Genomic DNA, 25,859 nt, shown 5'->3' with positions numbered 1-25,859 from the left:
AACGCCCGGCTCGCGGGTCTGCAGCGCCGGGAGGGTTGAGGGAAGTGCACCGCGGCGCCGGAAGGAGCCCCTAGCTGCTTGAATTTCCCGGCTAAAGCAGGGGATTTGCGAGCGGCCATGGAGCCGTCTCAGCCGGACGCTGCCAACGACGACTTAATGGACTCTTTCCTGGAGAAGTTCCAGAGCCACCCTTACCGCGGCGGCTTCCACGAGGACCAGTGGGAGGAGGTGAGCGGTCTCGGGGGCTCCGCACGTGTTTGTGTGTGTCGTCCCGACACCTGGGACTCCAGGGTTCCTCCCGTACGCGCCGGTCTCTGGCTGCCAGCAGATGGATGGCTTCTAGTTGGGTGTTAACAGTTGGCCTCGAGGTTTTGAGAGTGTTCTTATACTGTCAGTACATTGCAGACTACAGGATTAGCAGTTAGCCCTGTGCTCCAACTGGCTCGGATATTGGGTCAGTTTCTTAACTTCTCTGAGCCTTCAACTATAAAATTGCTCCCCTTTGTAGCACCAGCCACTCAGGGCTGTGGCAAAGATGAAATGAGATTGTGAAGTGTCAGCACTGTAAGGACGATCGATTAATGGTAAGCACTAACGTCCTTGTAGAACGTGAGAGCTGAAAGAATAGAGATTATCCTACATGATGAGTAAGAAAACTTTGATAATGAGTCATGGTATTGAATCTACTCAATGGAAAATCTTATTCGTGTAGTTCATTCTTCTCTTAAAATCCAGGAATTTGACAGGATTCCCCTATTTATGAAGAAAGCACCATCAGAAATTGATCCTAAGGAGAATCCTGACTTGGCTTGCCTCCAGTCAATTATTTTTGATGAGGAGCGATCTCCAGAAGGTATTTTATACTACTAGTATTTGTGTTGTGTCTCCATTGAGTTGGGGTACAGTGTGAGTCAGACAGTTCTGATTGGTATCAAGTAGTTACCTGGTGCTAACTTGTCAATATTCACTCCACACATACTTCTTTAGATAACTACTTACTGCATACAGTTAATCCCCTCAAAGGTAGGCTCCAGTGAGAAGCCAAATTGTTCTGAAGAATCAGAGCAAATCTAAGTGAATATAGGTGCCAACACACACCAATATACATATATATATATATATATATATACACACACACACACACACACACACACACACGTGTGTGTATGTATATGTGAGACAGAGAACACAGGCTCTGTAGCAGATGCAGGAGTGAGCTCTCGGTAGACTGGCAATTTGAGCTAAATCATAATAATTTTTTAGGCTCTTACTATAGTGGTGAGAATTTACACTCCAAACAAGGAAATAATATAAGCAAAAGCAGAAGTATAATTTCTTCCCATTTCCTCAGTAATTATAAACAAAAAGTCCTTCAAAAACTAGGATAAGTGTACTTTCTTCCTTTATGCTTTTCCTTTCTTTCTTTTTTTTTTTTTTTGTGTGTGTGTGGTACTGGGGTCTGAACTCAAGGATGGTTGCTAGGCAGGCACTCTACCACTTGAGCCACTCTGCCAGCCGTTTTCTTTTCTTTTTTTTTCATTTTTCTTTTATTATTCATATGTGCATACAAGGCTTGGTTCATTTCTCCCCCCTGCCCCCACCCCCTCCCTTGCCACCCACTCCACCCCCTCCCTCTCCCCCCCCCAATACCCCGCAGAAACTATTTTGCCCTTATCTCTAATTTTGTTGTAGAGAGAGTATAAGCAATAATAGGAAGGAACAAGGGGTTTTGCTGGTTGAGATAAGGATAGCTATACAGGGCATTGACTCACATTGATTTCCTGTGCGTGGGTGTTACCTTCTAGGTTAATTCTTTTTGATCTAACCTTTTCTCTAGTTCCTGGTCCCCTTTTCCTATTGGCCTCAGTTGCTTTAAGGTATCTGCTTTAGTTTCTCTGCATTAAGGGCAACAAATGCTAGCTAGTTTTTTAGGTGTCTTACCTATCCTCACCCCTCCCTTGTGTGCTCTCGCTTTTATCATGTGCTCATAGTCCAATCCCCTTGTTGTGTTTGCCCTTGATCTAATGTCCACATATGAGGGAGAACATACGATTTTTGGTCTTTTGAGCCAGGCTAACCTCACTCAGAATGATGTTCTCCAATTCCATCCATTTACCAGCGAATGATAACATTTCGTTCTTCTTCATGGCTGCATAAAATTCCATTGTAAGCACTTAGTAACATACCTTGTAAGATATTTGGTAGTATGATTATAGCATTAGGTTTTCATGACATTGTTTCTCCATATTGATACCCATTTCTTTTTTGCAGTTCTGGGGTTTGAACTCAGGACCTCACACTTGCTAGGCAGGCACTGTAGCACTTGAGCCATACCTCCAGCCCTTGATACTCATTTTTATCATAGCATTAATTTTGGGTTTCCTTTATCTATTGGTTCTTCTTTTTGGTTTATCATATATTACATTATTGCATTATTTAGAGTCTTTTAAATGATTTTTTCTCCTCTTCCTTTCAGAGCAAGCCAAGACCTATAAAGATGAGGGCAATGACTACTTTAAAGAGAAAGACTATAAGAAAGCTGTGGTTTCATATACTGAAGGATTAAAGAAGAAGTGTGCAGATCCTGATTTGAATGCTGTCCTTTATACCAACAGGGCAGCAGCACAGTACTATCTGGGTAATTTATTTCACTATTAAGTGTTTTCCAAAGAACTAACTTATTGTAAAAGCCCTTATGGTGGCTAGTAGAGGGTTTGAGAGTGTCAGAGAAAGAGGGGCTGTTCATTCCAGAAACCTGAACTAAGGATAGTTTATTCTAATTCTAATTGTATTCTGACCTTTCAGGTAGGCAGGGTGAGAAGGGAAACACATTGGATTGTATAATTTTAACTATCTGAACCAAAAAAGTGACTTAGTCATTTTGGTAAGATATTTGATGTATAAGTCAGTATAATCTGTGATTTTTGAGCCCAGGTGTTTCTACTTTTTTTAAAAATGTTTTTTTCTGGCTTTTATCCTCTTCTCAAGGATGCTAGAAAAATTAAGGCAATGGAGATTGTTGGATGAAGCTGGCTACAGTGGCTCATGTCTGTAATTCCAGCACTCCAACTGAGGAAGGAGGATTGTGAGGCCAGCAGCCTGGGCTATATTGCAAGACCCTGGCTCAAAATCTTTGAGTGATAGGAGCCGTATTAATCTAAGGGGAAGGGGTTTCTCAAAGAGTATTTTGTGGAACTTTTTTTTGGTGTCACTGGGATTTGAACTCAGGGCTTCATGCCTGCTAGATAGGTGCTCTAACACTTGAGCCACTCTCCCAGCCTTTTTTGTGTTGGGTATTTTAGAGATAGGGTCTCATGAACTATTTGCTCAGGGCTGGCTTCGAACTGTGGTCCTTCCAAGTAGCTAGGATTACAGGCGTGAGCCACTGGTACTTGGCTTGTGAGACTCTCAAAATAAAAAATATTTCTTGGATGAGGATGTTTGGAAAATGTTGCTACTCTGTTGGAGATTTGAAGTACACATTCGCATGATAAAGTCACAGAAACCCTACAACAAAGAATCTTTCCTGGGTTTCTCAAGTTTTGTTAAGTCTCCCTAGCACCAGACAGGGCCATTCTGCAGGGGTGCTTTTGGAAATGCCAAGCAGCAGTATTGCTTGTGACTCTTCTGGGCCATATTACACCCTTGTTTCTTATTGTAGAATTTAGAGAACCTGGGAGTGACTGCAAGCATTTCTGAAGAGCCTCAGAGCACAGGTCTTATCTAGCCAGAGTGAGTCTGCTGGGACACATCTCCTTTTGAACAGTTTCTCTCCAGCTTGATCTGCTTGAAGTATTTTCTCCCTCAGAAAAATTTAAAAAGACAGAATGGCATAGAATCTTAGAGATTATATGAGCCAGTAAACCCCCTCATTTTATATCATAATCCCAAAGAGACCTTTTTGATTAATGCCAGAGCCCAGACCATAGTATATGTTTTCTGATTCAACAGACAAAAGGAGTTGTGTTTCTTTGCTAGGCACTGTCATCATAGAGATAAGTAAGACCCAACCTTTCCCTGAAGGAGTTTTATACTTTTATTTATTCAATAAGAAATATATATTAAACTTTTACACTGTGTTAAGCACTACACTATGAATAAGAGCAACATAGTTCCTGTCTGCCAGTCTTTAAGGATGTGGTATATGAGCCAGTAAGACCAAAACAATCTTTCAAGAACAAAATGTATAGGTGCAATACTAGAGTATCAGGTGCCTAATAATCAAAGCCATCACTGGTACCATTTACAGAGCACTTTGGTGTTTATTGTGTTATGTGACTTCACAATAGCAGTGTAAGGTAGTTGAGGCTAGCAGCTTTATCCCTAGTCAACAGATTAAGAAATGGTAGTAAAAAGTAGTAAGTGCAGTACACTGAATTGTCTGAGGGTGCACAGTGCCGGGATCAGGATTCAAAGTCAGGTTTGATTCCAAGTGCAGAGTGTAAGACAGGTACAATATAGAGAGCACAGCACAGAGGCTGAGAAATGTGGTGAATGTTTTTAGAGTAGAGACTTAGTGGACTAATTAGGTGTCCTGAAGAAAGTGCTACTGAGTGCTGGTGGCTCATGCCTATAATTCTAGCTACTTGGAAGGCAAAGTACAGGAGGATCATGTTTGAGGCCAGCTCAGACAAATAGTTTGTGAGACCCTATTATTTTAATTTGCATTTTTCTACTGCCTACTGAAGTTGAGTACCATTTCATATGATTTTTGGTCACTTGGCTATCTTCTTTTGTGAAATGCCTATTGGTTTTCTGCCTTTTTTTTTCCTTGATGTAAAGGCTTCTTTTCATTTTTACAAAAAAAAAATCTGAATATGGATTCTTTGTTATATGTATGTATGGTGAATGTTTTCTCCTGCTGGTGGCTTGACTTTTCACTGTCTATGTGCTAGCACATGATATATAAGTTATAAATTTTGATATAATTTAACTTACAGTTCTCTAATTTTACATTGTTTTCTGTTCTGTTTAATAAATCTCTGCTTCTTATCCTAATATCATGAAGATACTCTCATTTTCTTCCCTAGAAGCTCTAGTGTTTTACATTGTGATCTGCATGTCAGTGGGAAAATGGGAATTAGCTTTTGCAATTTGTTGTTAGGAAATGATCACAATTCACCTTTTTTCCATAATTACTTTCAATTGACAAGTGACCAGAGTCCTTGTCAAGGGCCTGACTAGGGCTTCTAACATGTCAGGAGGTCCAGCCACTCACCCCAAAGAAAGCAAGGAAAAGTAATGATAAAATGGCAGGAAAGGATTTAAGTCAAACTTGCCATTTTGGAGAGATGGAATTAAAGTATTTCAATCCATCTTCAGAGTACTGTTCTAAACAGAGGAAAAATTGATGGTGGTGGTGATGGTGGTAGTGGTGAGAGGTCTGCATAACTAAGCAGTCTTGGTCAAATTGTGTTCTTTTTTTTTTTTTTTCATTTTTCTTTTATTATTCATATGTGCATACAAGGCTTGGGTCATTTCTCCCCCCTGCCCCCACCCCCTCCCTTACCACCCACTCCGCCCCCTCCCTCTCCCCCCACCCCCTCAATACCCAGCAGAAACTATTTTGCCCTTCTTTCTAATTTTGTTGTCAAGAGAGTATAAGCAATAATAGGAAGGAACAAGGGTTTTTGCTGGTTGAGATAAGGATAGCTAGACAGGGCATTGACTCACATTGATTTCCTGTGCGAGGGTGTTACCTTCTAGGTTAATTCTTTTTGATCTAACCTTTTCTCTAGTACCTGTTTCCCTTTTCCTATTGGCCTCAGTTGCTTTAAGGTATCTGCTTTAGTTTCTCTGCGTTAAGGGCAACAAATGCTAGCTAGTTTTTTAGGTGTCTTCCCTATCCTCACCCCTCCCTTGTGTGCTCTCGCTTTTATCATGTGCTCATAGTCCAATCCCCTTGTTGTGTTTGCCCTTGATCTAATGTCCACATATGAGGGAGAACATACGATTTTTGGTCTTTTGGGCCAGGCTAACCTCACTCAGAATGATGTTCTCCAATTCCATCCATTTACCAGCAAATGATAACATTTCGTTCTTCTTCATGGCTGCATAAAATTCCATTGTGTATAGATACCACATTTTCTTAATCCATTCATCAGTGCTGGGGCATCTTGGCTGTTTCCATAACTTGGCTATTGTGAATAGTGCCGCAATAAACATGGATGTGCAGGTGCCTCTGGAGTAACAGTCTTTTGGGTATATCCCCAAGAGTGGTATTGCTGGATCAAATGGTCGATCGATGTCCAGCTTTTTAAGTAGCCTCCAAATTTTTTTCCAGAGTGGTTGTACTAGTCTACATTCCCACCAACAGTGTAAGAGGGTTCCTTTTTCCCCGCATCCTCGCCAACACCTGTTGTTGGTGGTGTTGCCTGATGATGGCTATTCTAACAGGGGTGAGGTGGAATCTTAGCGTGGTTTTAATTTGCACTTCCTTTATTGCTAGAGATGGTGAGCATTTTTTCATGTGTTTTCTGGCCATTTGAATTTCTTCTTTTGAGAAAGTTCTGTTTAGTTCACGTGCCCATTTCTTTATTGGTTCATTAGTTTTGGGAGAATTTAGTTTTTTAAGTTCCCTATATATTCTGGTTATCAGTCCTTTGTCTGATGTGTAGCTGGCAAATATTTTCTCCCACTCTGTGGGTGTTCTCTTCAGTTTAGAGACCATTTCTTTTGATGAACAGAAGCTTTTTAGTTTTATGAGGGTGAGACCCTATTTTTGAAAATACCCAACGCATAATAGGGCTGGTGGAGTGGCTTAAGTGGTAGAATGTCTGCCTAGCAAGTGTGAAGCCCTGAGTTCAAACCCCAGTACCACCAAAAAAAAAAAAATTGCCTTCTGAAATGGGACTGTGAGTAAGAGTAAGCATTAATCAGGTGGAAGGTGAGAGGGAGAGAACAAGAGAATTCTAGCAAAGGGGAGAACAAGAGAAATTCAGGAAAATCAGTGTTGTCAATGAGTGCAAGGCAGGGCTTGGTGAGAGGCTTGAGAAATGGGTATCACCAGGTCATGGACACTCAGTCTTCACATTGAGGAGTTTGAACTCTAAGTCACTGGTGAAGAGCCAATGAAGGGCTTATTCAGGGCCATTTATAGTTCTTTAGTGGAATGCTTGATAAAAACGTTTCTAAGGCTTGATAAGGGCAACTATGTTTTTCTGAAAAACAGTTGCTTCAATTTATATTTCTCCAAGATTATACGAGAGTGTCTTTGTCATTGCACACAAAAGTTTGGAATCATTTTAATATAAAAACTTGTTCTTTTTTTTACTAACTTAGGCAATTTTCGTTCTGCTCTCAATGATGTGATGGCTGCCAGAAAGCTAAAACCCGGTCACCTCAAAGCCATAGTTAGAGGTGAGTCTTGTAGAACTTCACTGTGATTATTATGGGAAAACAGGCACTCACTGCTCCAAAAATTGACATTTAAGTCTTCGATATTAGGCACTAGGGTACCAGTGAGGTCATCTTATTCTGCAGTCTTGATATTTCAAGTTCCTGTTCCATATCAACAGCAGCATGACACTTTTTTTCCCCCAGTCCTGGGATTTGAACTCAGGGTCTATACCTTGAGTCACTCCTTGTTTTGTTTTTTTGAGGTACTGGGGCTTGAACTCAGGGCCTTCACTTTGAGCCACTCCACCAGCCCTATTTTTGTGAAGGGTTTTTTGAGATAGGGTCTCGTGAACTATTTACCCAGGCTGGCTTCGAACCGCTGTTCTTCTGATCTCTGCCTCCTGAGTAGCTAGGATGACAGGCATGAACCACCAACACTGGGCAAGTCACTCTTTTTTTGTGAAGGGTTTTTTCAAGATAAAGTCTCATGAACTCTTTGCCTGAGCTGGCTTTGAACCATGATCCTCTTGATCTCTGCCTCCTGAGTAGCTAGGATTACAGGTGTGAGCCACCGGCGTCCAGCCAGCATGCCACTTTTGAAAGAATTCCATAGAGAGTACTCTTACCTTTTGTGCTTTAAAATTTTGTATGAAATTGAAACTCCACATTTTAAATTAATAAAGAATAAAATTAATTAAAACAAAGGAGTTCCAAAAGCTACATTCTGATTTTTTTCCAAATTAGTTTGATTAAAAAGCAAGATCTTCAAATACCATGTTAATATTAATTAAAAGATAAGTTATGGGACCTTTGCTAATAACTCTGATGCTGAGATGGTCCCAGATTATGTTTTTTTCTCTTGTAGTCTGACCATTCTATATAGAGTTTTTATTGCTTTTATACTTCACCTTTCTTTGAGAAGCTTGTAAGTGCTTTGCAGACTTTGATTTATTCATCATACGTGAGTCTTCCCTTCATTCCCATGAACCACTTAAAATTCTTTATCAGAGTTATGCCTCGTTATATGTTCACAGCTAGGTCCGTGCTCCTCAGGTGTAGAGAAAGGAAGGCACTGGATAAAGCCTGACACATACAGTGTAGGCCTGTGGAACTAGCCTCTCAGGCTAGAAGTCTATAGTCCTTGTTTCAATTGTCAGTTTTACCTTATAATGTGATCTTAATAAGACATCCACTCTGAGTAACAGTTTGCTCATCTCTGGAAGGTGGGTTAGATTCTTTTGACATGTAGGCCTTTACAGTTTTGGTATTTTGAAATTCTATGAGAAGTTTAAAAGAGGCTACCTAAAGAAAAATGAACATGATTGCATTAAAACATTTTGTTTAACAGAAAGGAAGGATATAGTTAATTTGTCTAGCATGCATACAGCCCTGGGCTCTATACTAGCACTTTAAAAAAAAATGACAGCTGGGTGCTGGTGGCTCACACCTATAATCCTAGCTACTCAGGAGGCAGAGATCAGGAGGATTGCAGTTTAAAGGCAGCCTGGGCAGGTAGTTCGCCAGACCCTATCTTGAAAAACCTTTTGCAAAAAAGGGCTATTGGAGTGGCTCAAGGTGTAGGCCCTGAGTTCAAACCCCAGGATCACAAAACAACAACAGCAACAAAAAAGAGACAACTTAAACTGATGACCATAAAGAATAAAGAACAGAATTTGGAGACACCTAATGTCTTTGGCCTTTGGTGTTGCTATTATCTTGATGAATGTCATCTGAGATGGGCTTTATTTTTTCCATTTGCAGATGAGGATCCTGAAGCTCAGAGATGCTCAGTCCTTTGTCAAAGGTCTTGGGAGTAAATGATAGAGCCCAGTTTTCCAGCCCAGATCTTTCTGATTTCAAAGCCTGTGCTCTTTGTTACTAAACTGTAGCATTCCTTACTTTTAGATTCCTTAAAAACAGGGAAATGTATAGGAGTTTTGAACTGAATGGGCACTAGGGGTGTTTTTGATCTTGGATACAAAAAATACTTCCCCTTATTTGAGAACTGAAGTAGAGGGGACAACAGCGTCTTTTTCCCCTTCATAGATCTGGCTGGTGAGAGGATTTGCTCAAAGTAGGTGCTTTCTGTAAATACTGTTCCTAGATCCTAAGGGCTGTGGTTTCTATAGGTGCCCTGTGCCATCTGGAACTGAAACACTTTGCTGAGGCTGTGAAATGGTGTGATGAGGGGCTGCAAATAGATGCCAAGGAGAAGAAACTTCTGGAGACAAGGGCCAAAGCAGACAAGCTGAAGGTTGGTTATAGACACCATCCCCCAGATTGTCTTTCTCAAGGCATTGAAGTTTTTCCTCGTTAAAAACAAAACCTAGGGCTTGGGATATAGCTCAGTGGTAAGTGTTTGCCTAGCATGTACAAGGCCCTAGGTTCAGTCCCTAGTACTGCAAAAAAAAAAAAAACAACCCAAAACCTAGGCACTGGGAATGTATGTAGTTCAATGGCAGAATGTGTGCTTTGCGTGCATGAGGCCCTGGGTTCAGTCCCCAGCACTGCAAAAAACAAACAAAAAAATCCACCAAAATCAATCTTACCCTTGGAACTCTGTGGAGGACACAAGTAAACAAACCAGCAAATAGAGGTCAGCAAGTACATACGGTAATGTGTGTGATAGTAGGATATAGTAGAAGGTTTGCTGAGAGAAGTGATGCTTGAGCCTAATTTCTTGAAGATTGAACATTAGGAACACTATGGGGATAGTGCAGCAAATTTGAGTTTAAACACTAACTTTTTTTTTTTTTTTGGTGGTACTACTGGGTTTGAACTTGGCCTCAAGCTTGCTAGGTAGGTGCTCTACCACTCGAGCCATACTGCAACCCTTTTTGCTTTAGTTTATCTTTAAGGTAGGGTTTTGAGTTTATACTGGAGCCAGCCTGGACCATGATCCTTTGTGTCGCTCAGATGACAGGCATGTATCACCATGCCTGGCTTGTTTGTTGAGATGGTGGTCTTGATAACTTTTTGCTTGGGGTGGCCTCTAGCTGAGATCTTCCCACTCTCTGCTTCCCGAGTAGCTGATGTTAAGATGTGAGCTACCACACCTGGCCTTAAACATATTTGCCACTGCTGATGTGTTTGGCCTTAGACAACTCCCCCCCTTTTTTTTTTGGCAGCCCTAGGGTTTGAACTCAGGGCCTCATGCTTGCTAGGCAGGCGCTCTACCACTTGAGCCACTCCACCAGCCTCTGGAAAGCCCCTGATATTTGTGAAGCTCAGTCCCATCTTTGAAAAGAAGTTTTCATGAGGATTAAATGAGGAGGGAAAATGTGCATGTGAGTGGGTAAGAAATGTGATGTAGCCATATAGTGGAGTATGATGCAGCCTTAAAAATAAATGAAGGACTGATACATGCTATAGAACATAGGTGAACCTCAAAAACAGTAATCTAAGTGAAAGAAGCCAGACACACAAGAGCACATACAGTGTGATTCCATTTATATGAAACATCCTAATTGGGTAAATCTGTGGAGACAGAAAGCATATTAGTGTTATGGGATTGTGGGAAGGGTAGAATGCAAGGTGATTGCTTAATGAATATGAGGTTACTTTCCAGGGTATTGGAAATTTCACAGAGCATTGGTTGCATGTCAACACTGAATGTCACTGAGTTACATACTTTGCAATGGTTCATAGTTAATTTTAGGTTAGTGAATTAAACCTCTGTTTTAAAAAATTGGCCATAAAAGACAAAATTATTACAATTATTTATTTTATGTTTATTTTTTGATGGTACCTAGGCTTTAACTCAGCCCCTTGCACTTGCTAGGCAGGTGCTCTCCCACTCGAGCCAAGCCTCCAGCTCTTTATGCTTTAGTTAACTTTTGGATAGGGTTTCATTTTTTGCCTGGGACTGACCTCAGTCTGCAATCTGAGTAGCCGGGACTACAGGTTTGCACCACCATGCTAGGCTTGTTGGTTGAGATGGAATCTTGCTAACTTTTTGCCTAGGCTGGCCTCAAACATCTGTCCTCCTGATGTCTGCCTCTTGAGTAGCTAGGGTTATCGGCATGTACCATCACATCCTGAATAAGTCAAATTATTAAGTGGAACCTAGTCAACAAAAAAGTTCTAGTTCTGCAAAAGATATCAAGAAAATTAAAGGGAAAGCCATAAAATGGGAGGATTGTAATATATCTATACAATGAAGGAGTTATATCCAGAATACATAGAGAAATCTCTTTGAAAAGGACAAAACTCCAAAATTTTAAAAATGTGGCAAAATAGGGACACTTCTCAAAAAATTTACAGGGAACACATGAAAATGTGTTCAGCATAATCAGTCACCAGGGAAATGCAGATTAAATCTCAGTGAGATTCCAATTTATACCTGCCTGAATGGTTAAAATTTTAAAATGATGACAGTACCAAATATTGATGAAGATGTGAGTAACTAGATGTTTGAGCTGTTGCCAGTGGATATAGAATGGTACAGTGACTTTGGAGATCAGTGTAATTTTTTTTTTTTGAACACCTATCCAGCAATTTCATGTCTTAGTGTTTAAGGGAAGTTAGTTCATAAAACGTGTTCTTAGACTATTCTGTTTATAACAACTCAGAAACAGGATTTGTGTCCATCAACAGGATAGATAAGCAGATTGTGATATGTTCATGTGAAGAAATATTATTTGATAATAAAAATAAACAACCTTATCAGTGATGGAATGAAAGGAGGATTGACTGCAAAGAGGCAGAGGGAAGTTTCTCAGGGTAGAAATGGTGATGGGCTGCCGATATGTACATTTGTAAAAATTCATCAAACTTTGCTCTTAAAATCATAAATTATTTTCAACAAAGTTGATTTTTTTTTATTATTCATATGTGCATACAAGGCTTGGGTCATTTCAAAGTTGATTTTTTAAAAGGCAGCATAAGCCAGGTGCCAGTGGCTCACCCCTGTACTCAAGAGGCAGAGATCAGGAGGATCATGGTTCAAAGTCAGCCCAGGCAAGTAGTCCATGAGACTCTGTCACAAAAAAAACCCCATCACACAAAAGGGCTGGTGGAGTGGCTCAAGGTGTAGGCCCCAAGTTCAAGCCCAACACTGCAAAAAAAAAGAAAAGAAAAAAAGTCAGTGTAAGCCAGGTGTGGTGTGCACACCTGTAATCTCAGTACTCAGGAAGCTGAGGTGGGAGGATACTTGCGCCCAGGAGTTGGAGACCAGCCTGCCTGGCAACATAGTGAGAACCTTTGTAAAAAAGGAAGGCAGCACACCCCACAGTTCAAGCTTCTTCTGAAAGGGTAGCCATCCCACTTTATACGGACTGTTGAGATCCCACATTTCAGGAGAGATAGCAGTAAGCCGCACCTACCTACTTGCTTCCTGCAAACCAGAGTAAAAACAACCCAGTTCACCATCCCTATCATAATGTGGATAAGACCAGTGTAACTAACTGGGAAGGCAGAAGTGGATGTAGTCTTAGTATGTGTCCTGGGGGTGGGACACCTTTTAAAGTGTGATCAAAATTTTGACAGCAGAAAGAAGTTTCATGACTGTCTCTTGGCAGAGTGGATTGGAGAAGGAACAGCCAAGAATTATGAGCTATTGTCTCCCTGAAAGGATAGACTTTGTTCACCAGAAAAAGAAGATCTGTGTTAGCCTTTGTGGGGAAGGTGAGGGGTGATTGGTGCTTTATTTTAGAGCAGGAGTCAGCAATCTGACCCATAGGCCTAATCCATCCTGTAGCTGTTTTTGTACATTATGTGAACTAAATATGTTTTTCACATTCTCAACAGTATTATAAATAAGCAAAACCAGATAACATGCGGCAGAGACCACAAATTGTCTGCCAAACCTAAAATATCTGCTGCATTGTGCTTTGCAAAAAGGTTGGCAAATTCCAGGAAATCTGCAATCCTTAGGGTGAAAGTGGGATCTGTTGGTGTTGGGTAGATTGGCAGGAAAAGGAAATCTGAATTATGTTTTTGCTAGATTGAGTAGAATGGTGGTGTTTTTCTTTCATGAATTATAATTACTGCAAAAGGCATAACTTCTGATAAATTCTTGACCTGAGTTCTCTAGCCATGCTAGAGAAGCTGAAATTCCCTATAGGGCACTTGTCTTCCCCAGTGTTGGTTACTGTATGGAGATGCCCTTTCTCCTTTATTGGTGGCATCTTCCTGGTCTGTCTAAGCCCACCTCAGTGGGGCAGACTTAGTCACTCCCTCTGTGTCATTACACTCAGTTGACACTACCAGAGTAGTACCTGTAACACTTGGCCCTTTTTCTTGTCTGGACCTCTCAGTAGACTGGGTGCTACTTGGATATAGAAACAAGATTTTAATTTTCTGCCGACACTTCATCTGACACCTAGGCATGTGCTTCATGCATGTTTATTGAGCTGAATCAGCCACTGGCAGGCACCCCTTGACACAGGAGCATGGAGTAAAAGAGCAGGAAGCAAGTTCCCTGGAGTTGATGCATCTGAATTTCATTTCCAGCGAACTGAAGAGAGGGATGTAAGGAAAGCAAAGTTGAAAGAAAAGAAGGAGCAGAATCAGAATGAGGCTTTACTCCAGGCCATCAAGGTGAGTTCTCAAACAACAGGTCCTATAGTCTGTGAAACCCACTAGTCCTCTGAAGCCTCCTGGGGCCCTTTCTTGGGACACTCTGCCTGTGTGACCATGTTTGTTTCCTTCTGCTTTGGTGAAGCAGTGTGACAAAGGAGCCCAGGTTCTGGAGTCAGACCACCTGAATTGAGTCAGCTCTCCCACTTTGTATGTGCTAGTGTCAGTGACATACTGAATGTGTGCTCTGGGTCCCAGCAGCCACCTGAAGTATTTTTTTTGGTGTGTGTTTGTTTCTGTTTTTAATCCAGGCTAGGAACATTAGGCTCATCTCTGAAGCTGCTGGTGAGGATGAAGATTCAGCCTCAGATGGTCTAGGTGAGATTTTCCTGGACGGGCTTAGCTTGGAGAACCCCTATGGAGCCCGGCTGAGTCTAGATGACAAGGGCAGGCTGAGTTGGCCTGTACTCTTTCTATATCCAGAGTACGCCCAATCCGACTTCATTTCTGCTTTTCACGAGGACTCCAGGTACTTCCTTGAGCCCTCTGCTCTCACTTGCATGCTTCTCTCTGTTGACCTTTTTTTTTTTTTTGGTAGTACTGTGATTTGAACTCAGGACCTCACACTTGGAGCCATGCCTCCAGCTTTCCCTGTTGTATTGGCAAGTAGATTTTTGGTTGAGGAAGGAAGAGAATAGTTTAAAGACTTTCATACAGTCTATTTTGATATAACCCCTCTATCCTGTAGCTGACTGAACCTCATTTACTAAGTTTGCAATGACAGATGCAAGTCTTACCTTCGTACTGTCTAGGCTAGTATGCCTAACACCAAGTATAGTATTTACCAAAGAGTGGTAAATACCTCTGGTGAAGTATGAAATCGTTTTAGGTAGTACACAAAAAAAATTTAAGTGTATGTTTACTAGAAAATATATAAAATAATAACTTGAGATTTAATAGAGTTAATGCTTAGAATGTGGCTAAATGTAAGAAATGGGTTGTTTTTTGTTTTGGTGGGACTTGGGTTTGAACTCAGGGCTTTGTACTTGCAAAGCAGGTACTCTACTGCTTGAGCCACACCTCCAGTCCATTTTGCTCTGGTTATTTTGGAGATGGCAGTCTGATGACCTTTTTGCCCAGCTGACATCTAACTGCCATCCTCTTGAGCTCAGCCTCCCAAGTAGCTAAGATTACAGGCATGAGCTCCGGGTGCCCAGCTGTAAGAAATGTTTGTAACTGAGTCTGCTTAAAGAAAATTATGTCATAGGACTAGTGCTACATGTACACATTTTGGTCACTGCTGTCAAAATGGGTCAAGCCTGTCTTGTGCTTTATCCATTCTTTTTATCTGGGTGGATTGGTGTCCAGGGACTGACGTGGGAAAGCAGATCATGAGTTGTTGATGCCCAGAAAGTACATATTACATCCTTAGGTTTATTGACCATCTGATGGTGATGTTCAGTGAAACACCCTCTTGGGACTTGGAGCAAAAATACTACCCTGATAATTTGGAGGTAAGAGAAGTTATATTTTGTTCCTCTGGGGATTTTGGGGGGCGGGGCAGGAATAGAGATTAACTGGTTTGGTTTGGTTTGGTTTGGTTTGGGATTGTGGTAAAATATAACCATTTTGACCATTCTTAGCACAGCTCAGAGGCATTAAGCACATTCACATTGTTTGCAGCCATCACCACCATCCCTTTCCCTAACTTTCCATCATTCCAAGCTAAGACTGCACTCATTACACAGTAACTCCCTGTTTTCCCCTTCTGCCCCAGCCCATGCCTGCTGCTTGTCTCTGTGCCTGTCACTACACTGGATACCACATGTAAGTGGAGTCATACAGTATCTGTTTGTCCATGTTGTAGCATGTGTCACCTTCCTTTTCTTCTTTTCTTTTTTGGTGGTACTGGAGCTTGAACACTGGGCCTTGCAGTAAGTGCTCTACCACTTGAGTTATGCTTCCAGCCTTTTTGTTTTAGAGATAGGGGGCCCGCTGTTACCTTTTGCTCGGGCTGGCCTCAAAATTTCTGTACTCCTACCTTTACCTCCTGAGTAGTTGGAATTATAGCCATGTGCCACCTTGCCTGGCTCAGTCTTCCCTTTCAAGGCTGAAAAATAGTCCACTTTTTTTTTTTTTTTTTTTTTGTAGTACTGGGGCTTGAACTCAGGGCCTACACCTTGAGCCACTCCACCAGCCCTTTTTTGTGAAGGGTTTTTTGAGTTAGGGTCTTGTAAGAATTATTTGCCCAGGTTGGCTTCAAAGCATGATCCTCCTGATCTCTGCCTCCTGAGTAGTTAGGATTACAGGCGTGAGCCACTGGCACCTGGCTCCACTTATTTTAGGATTTAAAAAAAGTCAGATTTAACAAATTAAATAATATATCTTCTGCCTCATGTGGTGGCACATGCCTTGTAATCCCAACACTTGGGAGGCTCAGGCAGGAGAATCAAGTTCAAGGCCAGTCTAGAATACATAGTGAGTTTGAGGTCAGCCTGGGGGAAAAAAAAGGAGGAAAATAATTTATCTTCTGCTAGGGTATGCTCATGCATGCCTGCAATCCTAGGCACTTGGGAGTCTGAGGCAGGAGGATCATGAATGGAAAGCCATAATGAGACCTTGTCTCAAAAATAAAACGACAGTTGGGTGTGGTGGCTTGCCTTTTATCTCACCTACTCAGGAGGTGGAGATCCAGAGAATTGCAGTTCAGCCAGCTTAAGTTCAAACCCCAGTACTGCAGGGAAAAAAAAAAAGCGAGGTTCAGTGGCTCACACCTGTAATCTCAGCTATATGGGAGACCACAGGAGGGTTGCAGTCTGAGACTGGTCTTGGTCAATAACACAAGATCCTACCTGAAAAATACCTGAACCAAAAAAGTACTGGAGGAATGGTTCAATTAGTAAAGAGCCTGCCTAGCAAGCATAAGGCCCTGAGTTCAAATTTTAGTACTACCAAAAATCCCAAACAAACAAAAACCACAAACATTAGTCTTCTAATCATTTGAGAGTAAGATGCCAGCTGATGTCCCAATAACCTTGAGTACTTTCGTGTATGTTTTCTAAAAACAGAGGGTATTTTCTTCATAATCCCCACACAGCCATAAGAGTCAGGAAATTAACATGGACAAATTATTGTTATCTAGCCCCAGGCTCCATCCAGGTTTCACAGGTTGCCCCAGGAGTGTTCTCAGCCCTGTGCTCCTTTTTAGAAGCACCTGCTGTGTTTGGTGATGATGTCTGTTAGTCTCCTTGAATAAGAGTTCCATGGACTTCCCTCCACTTTTCTGATTGTTACCTGTGTAGATTACAGACCATGTGTTTTGTGGAGTGCCTGCTTGCATGGTTTGTCTCATGCTTCCTGTGAGCAGGTTTGGGTTATACATATTTGGCTGGAACATTACAGACATGACATCTTATCAGGTGGTGCCTGATTTCCATTTGTCCCGTTACTGATGATGTTCACTCTGATTGCCTGATTGAGAGAAACCTCTTTCTCTACTCCATAATTACTCTTTTCTGTTGATTTTTGGTACTGGGAATTGGACCCAGAGCCTCATACTTGTTAAGTAAGCACTCTAACCACTTAAGCTATGCCTTCAGCCCTTTTTGTTGTTACTTTTAAAAATTTTGATTTTGAGAGTTTCGCTAACTTTGCCCAAGCTAACCTGGAACTTGAGATTCTCCTGCCTCTACCTCCCACTTCAACCTCCTGATAACTGAGATTTTAGACGTGTCACTACACGCAGCTCCAGTTACTCTTTATCCTTTATAATTAATATTTTATAGGGGGTACTTTGAAATGGTGTAAATATCTCATTGCCTTTCAAACCTTCAACATTTGTTTATATCAGTGGATTTATGGTTTCTTCTTTAATTCAGTGAATTATAATCTGTCACTGTGATAGTTTATTTCATGCTTAAATTGTCCTAAAATCCCTTCACATTTGTTTCTGTGTCTTTTGTCTTTTCTTCATTAAGCACTTGCTCTCTGGAACAAGATGTTCCAGGTTTAAATTGTACTTTCCTTGTCCCAGCTCTGAAATCATCCATTTTTTCATGGTTCTTTGAAGTGGAGAATGATATGTGCTATAGATATACTGTTAATACCAGGGAAGGGGGCTCACTGCTCCAGTGCCTCACAGCTAGGAGGGAGGAAGGGAGGAAGGGAAGGAGGAGCGGGGAAGAGGTAGAGAGAGAGAGATTTCCAATTAAATTCAGCACCACGGGACTTGTTTTCTTCCTTTCTATTTGTACCAATGGCTTTAGTATCTTTAATGTGCTTATTTATTTGCAGTCCCCCTTCTGTCACTACCACTGGCTCCTCTCCTGCATGGAAATCCTGAGCTTTCTGTGACTCTTGGTGCCCATGTTAGGCTGTTGCCCCTGCCATACTTGTGCCATACTTGTCCTTTGCAGACTCCAACATCCCACATTGTTCAGCCATCTGGCGTGAACATCCTCCTCACCTTGCTCGAGTTCTATCTCCAACATAACATGCCATCCTTTGCCATAACCAGTGGCCCTACTCATTCTGCTGGGGCCCTGACACCTCATTCTAGTTGGCCCATACTTGGACATTTTCATCACTCCATTTGGACTCTGACATGACACCCCGGGCAGCTGTGGTGTGAAGAAGCCCTTCTTACCCTGCTCAGACCACTCAACTCCCAGCACATATGCCTTGTCTATTGGTCCAGCTCTGAGACCCTCCACCCAGCTTGGGCTCTGATGCCCTGCACACACATCCTTCTCTCCCTGCTCAGGTTCTTCTTTCCTCTGGGCCACCATGGCTTTCTGCCCTACATACCTAATGGGTAAAGGACTAAATTGCTAGGGAAGAGAAGGCTACATAGGCATGGGCTTGAGTGTCCGCTTCTCTCTTGCAGGGTGACATTCACAAGATGTTCCCTTCTCTGAACCTTGGTTCTGTCTTTAGAGAATGTTGATGATGAAAACCTTTTTCCCAGTGTCAAAGCACTTTAGACCATAGCTATGTGAAGAGACATTCAGCTCACAACAGTTGCCATCTCTAGCTTTCCTCTGGGCTTGGCCTCAGCATGCCTGATACTGGTGCAGCCCTTATTGTCTCTGACTCTCACTCCTGATTAATCTTGCAGGTCTACTTTGAGGATGAGGACAGGGCAGAACTCTACCAGGTGCCCCCCTCAAGCACCCTGCTACAGGCAGTGCAGCACCCCAGGTGAGCACCTCTGTGGGGCTGAGTATGGGGAGGATGCTCAGGCTCCTTCCTAAGAGTACAACCAGCTTTTTAGTTCTCTGCTCAGTGATTGCCTCACCCGTTCCTTTCTCTAAAAACAAATTTGGCTGATGTGACAGTCACAGGGCCTGGGCCCGCCCTTGGCTAAACAGGTTGTAGTGTGATGAGAGCCCATTGCATCACAGCTGAGATACCCCAGACAAAGGGGGCGGGGAGGTGAGTGGGGCTATTCTCAGAAGGGAAAAGCTGCCTGGCCTTTGTACCTGGAAGCATCAGGGAAGGCCTCCTTTTCCTAATGCACTTGTGTCCCTTGATGCTGTTATATGGAAAGAGAATTGGCTTTTTTTTTGGCGGTGCTGGGGCTTGAACTCAGGGCCTTCACCTTGAACCACTCTGCCAGCCTTTTTTTGTGATGGGTATTTTTGAGATAGGGTCTCATGAACCATTTGCCTGGCCTGGCTTTGAACCTCAATCTTCCTGATCTCTGCCTCCTGAGTAGCTAGGATTATAGGTGTGAGTCACTGGCACCCGGCTAGAGCTTTTGCTTTTGAAGTAGACACACTTTTATTGCCCGACTATGTGACCCTGAGCACAATTGCTTCTCTGTGGCAATTCCTTCACCTCTAGATGGGAGTACTGACTCTTGCCTACACATTTCTCAGGCACTTAAGAATTAGTGAGCAGGTAGAAGTCAAGGTGCCCTTGTACACTGCATAGCACAGTTCACTACAGCAGGGCATCTTTGTTATTAGCAATGGTAGCAAGCAGGATTCAGCATCTGTTTCTCCCAGTAACTTTTGTAAGACAGTGTCCTTAGTGGATTAACAAGCTTATCCTTGGACTACTTTTCTCTAGCTTTGAGCAAAATGAGAGAAAGGCAAGTGCTTTTTTTGTACGCAGACCAAAAGAGCCCAGCGTATTGGAGAAGGAGGGAGGAGGGGTGTAAGAGGAAATGAGACTGCAGATCTGAGTTAGGACCACAAATGAAGTATGGTGTTGAATATCTTGCTAAGGAGCATAAGCTTTATCCTGACATGGGGTGTGGAGTTGCAGAGGGTGTTTGTTTAGGTGAAATGCACAGAGGAATATACACATCTGAAGTGTCCTGTTTGATGGTGAGGCCTGAAGTAGGAGGAGATGGATTGGAGAGAGGCCTAGGACAGAGTGACAGGAGTTGGTGAAGTGCTGACTAACTAGGTAGGGTGTTCAGCTGGTCTTGATGCTTCTGGTTTAACTTGGGAGGAAAGAGGGAAGATTTCTTCACATCAGTTCAATACTTCTCTTAGTGGAGTTTTTTTCTCTTGTCCCAGATTACCCTTTTCCTAGTTTATGGAAAAATGTTCAGTTGTTCATTTTCTTGGTAGTTAGCAAATTACCCAGAATTCTTTAAAGGGCTGAGGTCCACCCTATCCTATCTCCAAAAAATAAAGGAGAACTCTAAACAGAAGGCAGTCTGTGGAGGAAAACCAATTTCATACTTTCAGCTCATGTATGTGCTATTGAAAGTGATTACTTTTTAAGTTACTAACATAGGAAAGAAACTCTTCAAGACTGGTTTCTGGCAGCACTAGACTCTGAACTGGGTGGAGCCAAGAACCAGGCCCTTCTGTTCAGACCTGGCCCGCTAAGTAATGCCATCACTCTTAGACCTGGGAGACCAAGGCTTTTCCCTCCTCTCTGACTTGTCTCACTCTGTTTGCTTTATGCCCTAGCAACAGCAAATGCTCTGGTTATCTGCACCTCCTGGCTTCCCCTCCTCCAATCCTTCCCCCAATTAAAGCCATGTTCGACATAGCATCTTCTCAGACATCTTTCCTGATTCCCCTCTTTGACAGGGAATCAGGTCTCCTCAGGCTAAGGCTGTAACTCACAAACCCTTCCACAGTTGTGACTTGCTATTCCTAATTGGTTCCTTATCTCCCTCTCCTAGGTCTGAACTTGAGAACAAGGACAATAGTTTTTGTGTGTTCATTTTTTAATCTCTGTGTTTTCAGCACAGGGCCTATCTTGCCCTAGTCACTCACAGAATATGGAATAAATGAATGAAAGCATGTTTTATAGTTTTGTTTCATGTGTAGCCACAGGCATGGCCTGGAGGTTCTGTTAGGTTGTAAGGGGAAGAAGGTCATGCCAATTTTACCATACTTAAAAACAATCAAACAAATAAATGTGCTGAACTTGCATTTTATATTCACCCACATCAAAAGTTCACCTTCAGTTGGGAAGGTCTATGGATGATTAAGATTATAATTCAATTAACCCCTCTCTTTGTGGTGTTCCCTGCAGGTACTTTGTAAAAGCCCTGACACCTGCATTTCTGATCTGTGTAGGATCCTCACCTTTTTGCAGGAATTATCTCCGGGAGAGAAAGGTGCACAGGTAAAGTGTCAAGCAGGCTGCATAAGCCAGGCCTCCGGATCTCTTCCCTCACCTTCCTCTGCTGGAATCTTGTACACTTGAATCTGCTGGATATACACGTCAAGTCTGGCACTTTTTTCCGGTCCCTCTGGGGACAGTACTTTCTAGCCTAGTGCTGGAGGAGCTTCTGTGACTCTGAACTGTGGTCTCTGACCAAGTATGGACACCAGCTGGTCATCACTTTCCTCAGTGGATTCTCAGCTCTGCCTTGGTCACCATGTCCTTGGCGTTACTTTCTGAAGGGACTTTCTGCAGTTCCCACAGCAACTGGCTCTGGTAATTCACTGGCCAGTAGTGACTGACTCAGGATCTGGTGACATGGTTCTGCACCTTTATGGCCTTGGGCACCATAGAGAAGACATCCCTCTGTGGCACTAAACCAACTTTGCCTAGAATTTTAAGTCTGAGAGACTCTGGCCTCCATTTATTTCACCAGCACTGATGGGAGCTGGAAGAGGGTGCTGTGAATAACTGTGGGGTGAATGGGGTCAGGAAAGCCACACCGTGTTTCTGCATTTACAAAGACTGTATCAACTGGGATCCTTGGTGCCCCTCAAAAGTTTGCCAGTTTCTTTAATCTTTGCAGTGTGAGAACTGTGACAAACTTGGTCAGTGACCCAATTTCCTCCTCAACTCTTGGGCTCAAATTATGCTCCCACCTCAGCCTTGTGAATGTCAGGATTGCAGGCGAGCACCACCGCATCTGGCTACGATTTTATGCCTTTTCCACTGGAAAATACTTTTGAATGCTGGGTCACTGTCATAAGTTGTATTTTTGTTTCAGGTATTTGTTCCCTGCTTCTAGAGATTTTTTTGTATTCTTACCTATAGCTGTGTGACTTCCCGAAGTGCCCATCCCATCCTGGGGGAGCATACTTCCTGCTGCCCGTGCAGAGTGATGTAAGCACATGTGACAGCCTGTTCTGACAGAAGCCTGAGGAGCTAGGGTGGGTGGTAGGTTACATGGCAGGCTTATGCTCTTTGCCTCTGCCATGAGATCCCCTTTCCCAAGTAGGGGCTGTCCCTTCAGCCTAGGTACCAGTATGGTAAGACATGCAGCAGAATGGAAGCAGCTGGCCTGCAGCCATTGATTGTAACACTAATGGCAAGTGTTGTAATAGCACTGAGATTTGAGGGTTGTTACTGTAGCAAAGCTGAAGACACAGCTGCTGTCCTTGATTGGGCTGATCTGGGGTTTGTGTTGTATATTTCCTTGTTTCTGGGGAGTACTTCCAAAGACCCATGCAGTTTTCCTTCCGGGGGCTCTACTTGAGCAATTCTCTTACTCCCCAGGTACAGACTTCCCATCTGTCTCCCTTCATAAGACCCAGAGCTTTGTGTCAGCAACAACCCCAGCAGGCACTGCCTGGTTCCCTGTAGCAGCCATTACTAGCCATCTTCCTGTCACGGGACAAAGCAGGCTCCCCTGTGCCTTCCCACTTATCTCTAGTTAGGGAGGACTCCCTCTCAGGCACTATGACACGGAGATGAAGCACTGGATACGAGCAGGTTGAACACTGACAAGCACCTGACAAGGGTTCTTCTGTGACCTTCATCCTCATACCCAGCCCTTTTCCTAAGGCAGGTGGGTTGTTAGCCAGCTTCTATTCTGCTTTCCAGTCCCAGCCCCTACTGTCAACTGGATGGGCAGGGCAAGGGCTGGGGTGGGGGAGGAGAAAGAGCTTAGAATGACAGCTGTTAGACCTGAGGTGAGATCCTGGTGTCTGCTGCTTTGCAGCCTGAGGATTGTGGACTGCTGCTTGAAACCTACTTGGTCTGTGAAATGATGCTGACACCTGCTGATCCATGCACTTCTGTGCACAGGTACCCAGCCATGCCTGGCATGGACTTACTGCACAGCTTTTCACTTAAGCACACTGTGATAAGGGGTGATCTATACAGACTGTATCCTTGGGCTAGTGATTCACAACCAGGGCTAGTTTTGCCCTTGGTAGACATCACAGCTTGGTAGGTGCCACTGGTATCAAGTGGGTTAAGGCCAAGGATGCCTCTAGATATCCTGCAGTGCATGGGTTGGCCCCCCACAGTAAGGAGTTATCTACCCTAAATTGTCAGTGCTGAAGGGGGAGATGCTGCACTAAACCAAAAAGATAAAATAAGGCTCTTTAAAAAAAAAAACAAAACTTTTTTTGATGGTACTGGGGTTTGAACTCAACAGGTGTTTTACCACTTGAGCCACACTTCCTGACACCTTGTGCTTTAGTTATTTTTCAGATAAGGTCTCATGTTTTTACGTGGGTCAGGCCTCAGATTGTAATCCTTCTACCTATGCCTGTCAGGTTTTTTTTGTTTTTTTTTTTTTTTTTGAGGTGGGGTCTCTCTTTTTGCTCAGGCTGACCTTGAACTGCAGTCCTCCCAATTTCTGCTTCTCATGGCTAAGATTACAGGCATGCACTACCATATCCAGCTTTTTTTTTCTTTTTTTTTTTTGGTGGAGTTGCAGTTTGAACTCAGGAGCTTCACACTTGCAAACCATACATCCTACCACTTGAACCACACCTCCAGTCCACTTTGCTCTGCTTACTTTGGAGATGGGGTCTCCAGAACTATTTGTCTGGGCTGGCCTCGAACTGTGGTGCTCCTGATCTCATCCTCCCAAGTAGTTAGGATTATAGGAATGAGCCATCAGTGGCCAGCCCCTTTGTCTTTTCTTTTCTTTTTTAAATACAGTCTCTTTATGTAGCTCAGGTTGGCCTTACTCTCAGGATCCTTATGCCTCAGCCTTTTGAGTGCTGGGAATACAGGCATGTGCCACCATGCCTGGTAAAATAAGAGCTTTTCAGCCTATGTAGGTTGAAACCTTTTTACAGTAACAATTGTAGAAAGTACTTTCTCAGCCTCTCCCAGGTGAGATGGCAGGGGGTGCATAGAGGAGCCATGTTCATTGGCCTAATCATTAGGCCCTTAAGTCACAAAACACTTGAGAGATGGACAAAGAAGGGCTCTGATCCTGCTGAGACAGGCTCCTGTGTTCAAGTACTGTGGACATGGGAAACGGATCCAGTGCTGCCCCACTGTGGGTCACATGATACTCCTGAACTGTCAGATGAAACGGAAGTGAAGGAATGGACATTTGCCATGTTCTCTGTTCTGCAGTACTTTCATACCCTCCCTGACAGGGGAAGCAGAACTTGGCCGCTTCCAGTCAAGATTCAGTGGGCAGCCTTGCAGAAAGGCCAGGGCTCCAAATGAGGCCTGGAGACCTGCTGTGTGGTGGACATGCAGGTCCTATGGTGTTTGCAACCAGAGAGAAGCCTTTGTGGCTAGAAAAGCACCCATCAATGGACAAGATAGTGTCAGTCTCCTCACTGGCCTTAAATAGGATCAGACTAGTTCTGTGATATACCAGTTCTATGATATAGGACAATCCCCATCCCATGATGGCCCTCTATCCTGAGTTATTTGAGAAGGTTGGAGAGAAGATCCTTAAGGCCTCTTGTAGTTCTACATTCCAGATTTAGAAACACTGAATATGGATTTTGGGGGCTCTTAGCCACGTGACACCTCCTTGTCAATGGAGGCTAGAGTTTAAAGAGGTGCATGGCCAGGTAGTGCAGGCTTGGGCCACACAGTCCAGGTGGCAGGGATGAGTGGCTGCAGAGGGCTTGGTAGCAGAGGTTGGTGGGCTGCAGGTGAGTATGGGACTTCCTGGAGAGGAGGCTGATGTGGTAGCCCATGCCATGGCTATATTCAGTGAGGAGCATTTCACCCATGCTGTCTGATGGATGAAACACTGGATGTTCAAGATGACCAGCTAAAGCAGAATGGGAGAGGAGGTCAGGACATAGCTCTTCTGCTGCCCTCTCCCACCATTACAGGTTGTAGCAGTGGCTGGAGAGCTCAGATGGAGATGGATTCTGATTCAAGTTTATACTCTACTGTCTGTGGCACTTTGGGCAAGTTCCTTTACCTCTCGGAACCTCAGAGTCATCTATTAGTAACTCATTAAGTGATGGAATGTAGTTAGAGCATCACCTCAAGACATTTCATGTGAAAGGGTTTTGCCAAGCCAGGCATGGTGGCTCATGCCTATAGTCCCAGCATTCAGGAGGTTGAGGCAGGAGGATTGCCAGTCAAGGCCAGCTTGGGCTACATAGTGAGACTCTATCATTAAAAAAAAAAAATGTGGGCATAATATCTGAAAGATGTAAATAAATATACAAGAGATCCCTACATACCCATGTTTATTGCAACTCTGCACAATAGCCAAACTGTGAGGTGTCCAACAACCAAAGAATGGGTAAAGAGAAAATACATCTATATACACACATATCATACCATGGAATATTGCTCACCATGAAGGAAGATGAAGATATGTCATTTGTAGGAAAATGGGTGGAATCGGA

The 25,859-nt window shown here is 43.1% G+C and overlaps 1 protein-coding gene across 3 annotated transcripts; it reads left to right on the top strand.

Moving 5' to 3' along the window:
* Ttc4 (tetratricopeptide repeat domain 4) lies at positions 1–25,686 on the top strand. 3 transcript variants are annotated; one of them, XM_020175369.2, is made up of 10 exons: positions 3–228; positions 736–853; positions 2,477–2,638; positions 7,282–7,359; positions 9,468–9,592; positions 13,792–13,878; positions 14,169–14,386; positions 15,290–15,371; positions 18,974–19,056; positions 21,361–25,686. In XM_020175369.2, the coding sequence occupies exons 1-10, from the start codon at positions 118–120 to the stop codon at positions 21,455–21,457; spliced, it is 1,161 nt and encodes a 386-aa protein (XP_020030958.1). In that variant the 5' UTR covers positions 3–117; the 3' UTR covers positions 21,458–25,686. The 3 variants fall into 3 exon arrangements, with proteins under 3 accessions (XP_073936131.1, XP_020030958.1, XP_073936133.1); XM_074080032.1 differs by having other exon boundaries at positions 102–228; positions 713–853; XM_074080030.1 differs by lacking the exon at positions 18,974–19,056 and having other exon boundaries at positions 1–228.
* Positions 25,687–25,859: the final 173 nt, after the last annotated feature.

Source organism: Castor canadensis, chromosome 7 (assembly GCF_047511655.1).
Source record: "Castor canadensis chromosome 7, mCasCan1.hap1v2, whole genome shotgun sequence".
Lineage (NCBI taxonomy): Eukaryota > Metazoa > Chordata > Mammalia > Rodentia > Castoridae > Castor > Castor canadensis.
This window is presented reverse-complemented; position numbering and strand designations above follow the sequence as displayed.

What these genes read in the sequence shown, in the direction of transcription:
- Ttc4 (XM_020175369.2), top strand. Translation starts at nt 118, where the DNA reads ATGGAGCCGTCTCAGCCGGACGCTGCCAACGACGACTTAATGGACTCT. An exon ending in ACGAGGACCAGTGGGAGGAG is followed by an intron (nt 229 to 735) that starts GTGAGCGGTCTC and finishes CTTAAAATCCAG; the next exon opens with GAATTTGACAGGATTCCCCT. An exon ending in GCTTTTCACGAGGACTCCAG is followed by an intron (nt 14,387 to 15,289) that starts GTACTTCCTTGA and finishes TTACATCCTTAG; the next exon opens with GTTTATTGACCATCTGATGG.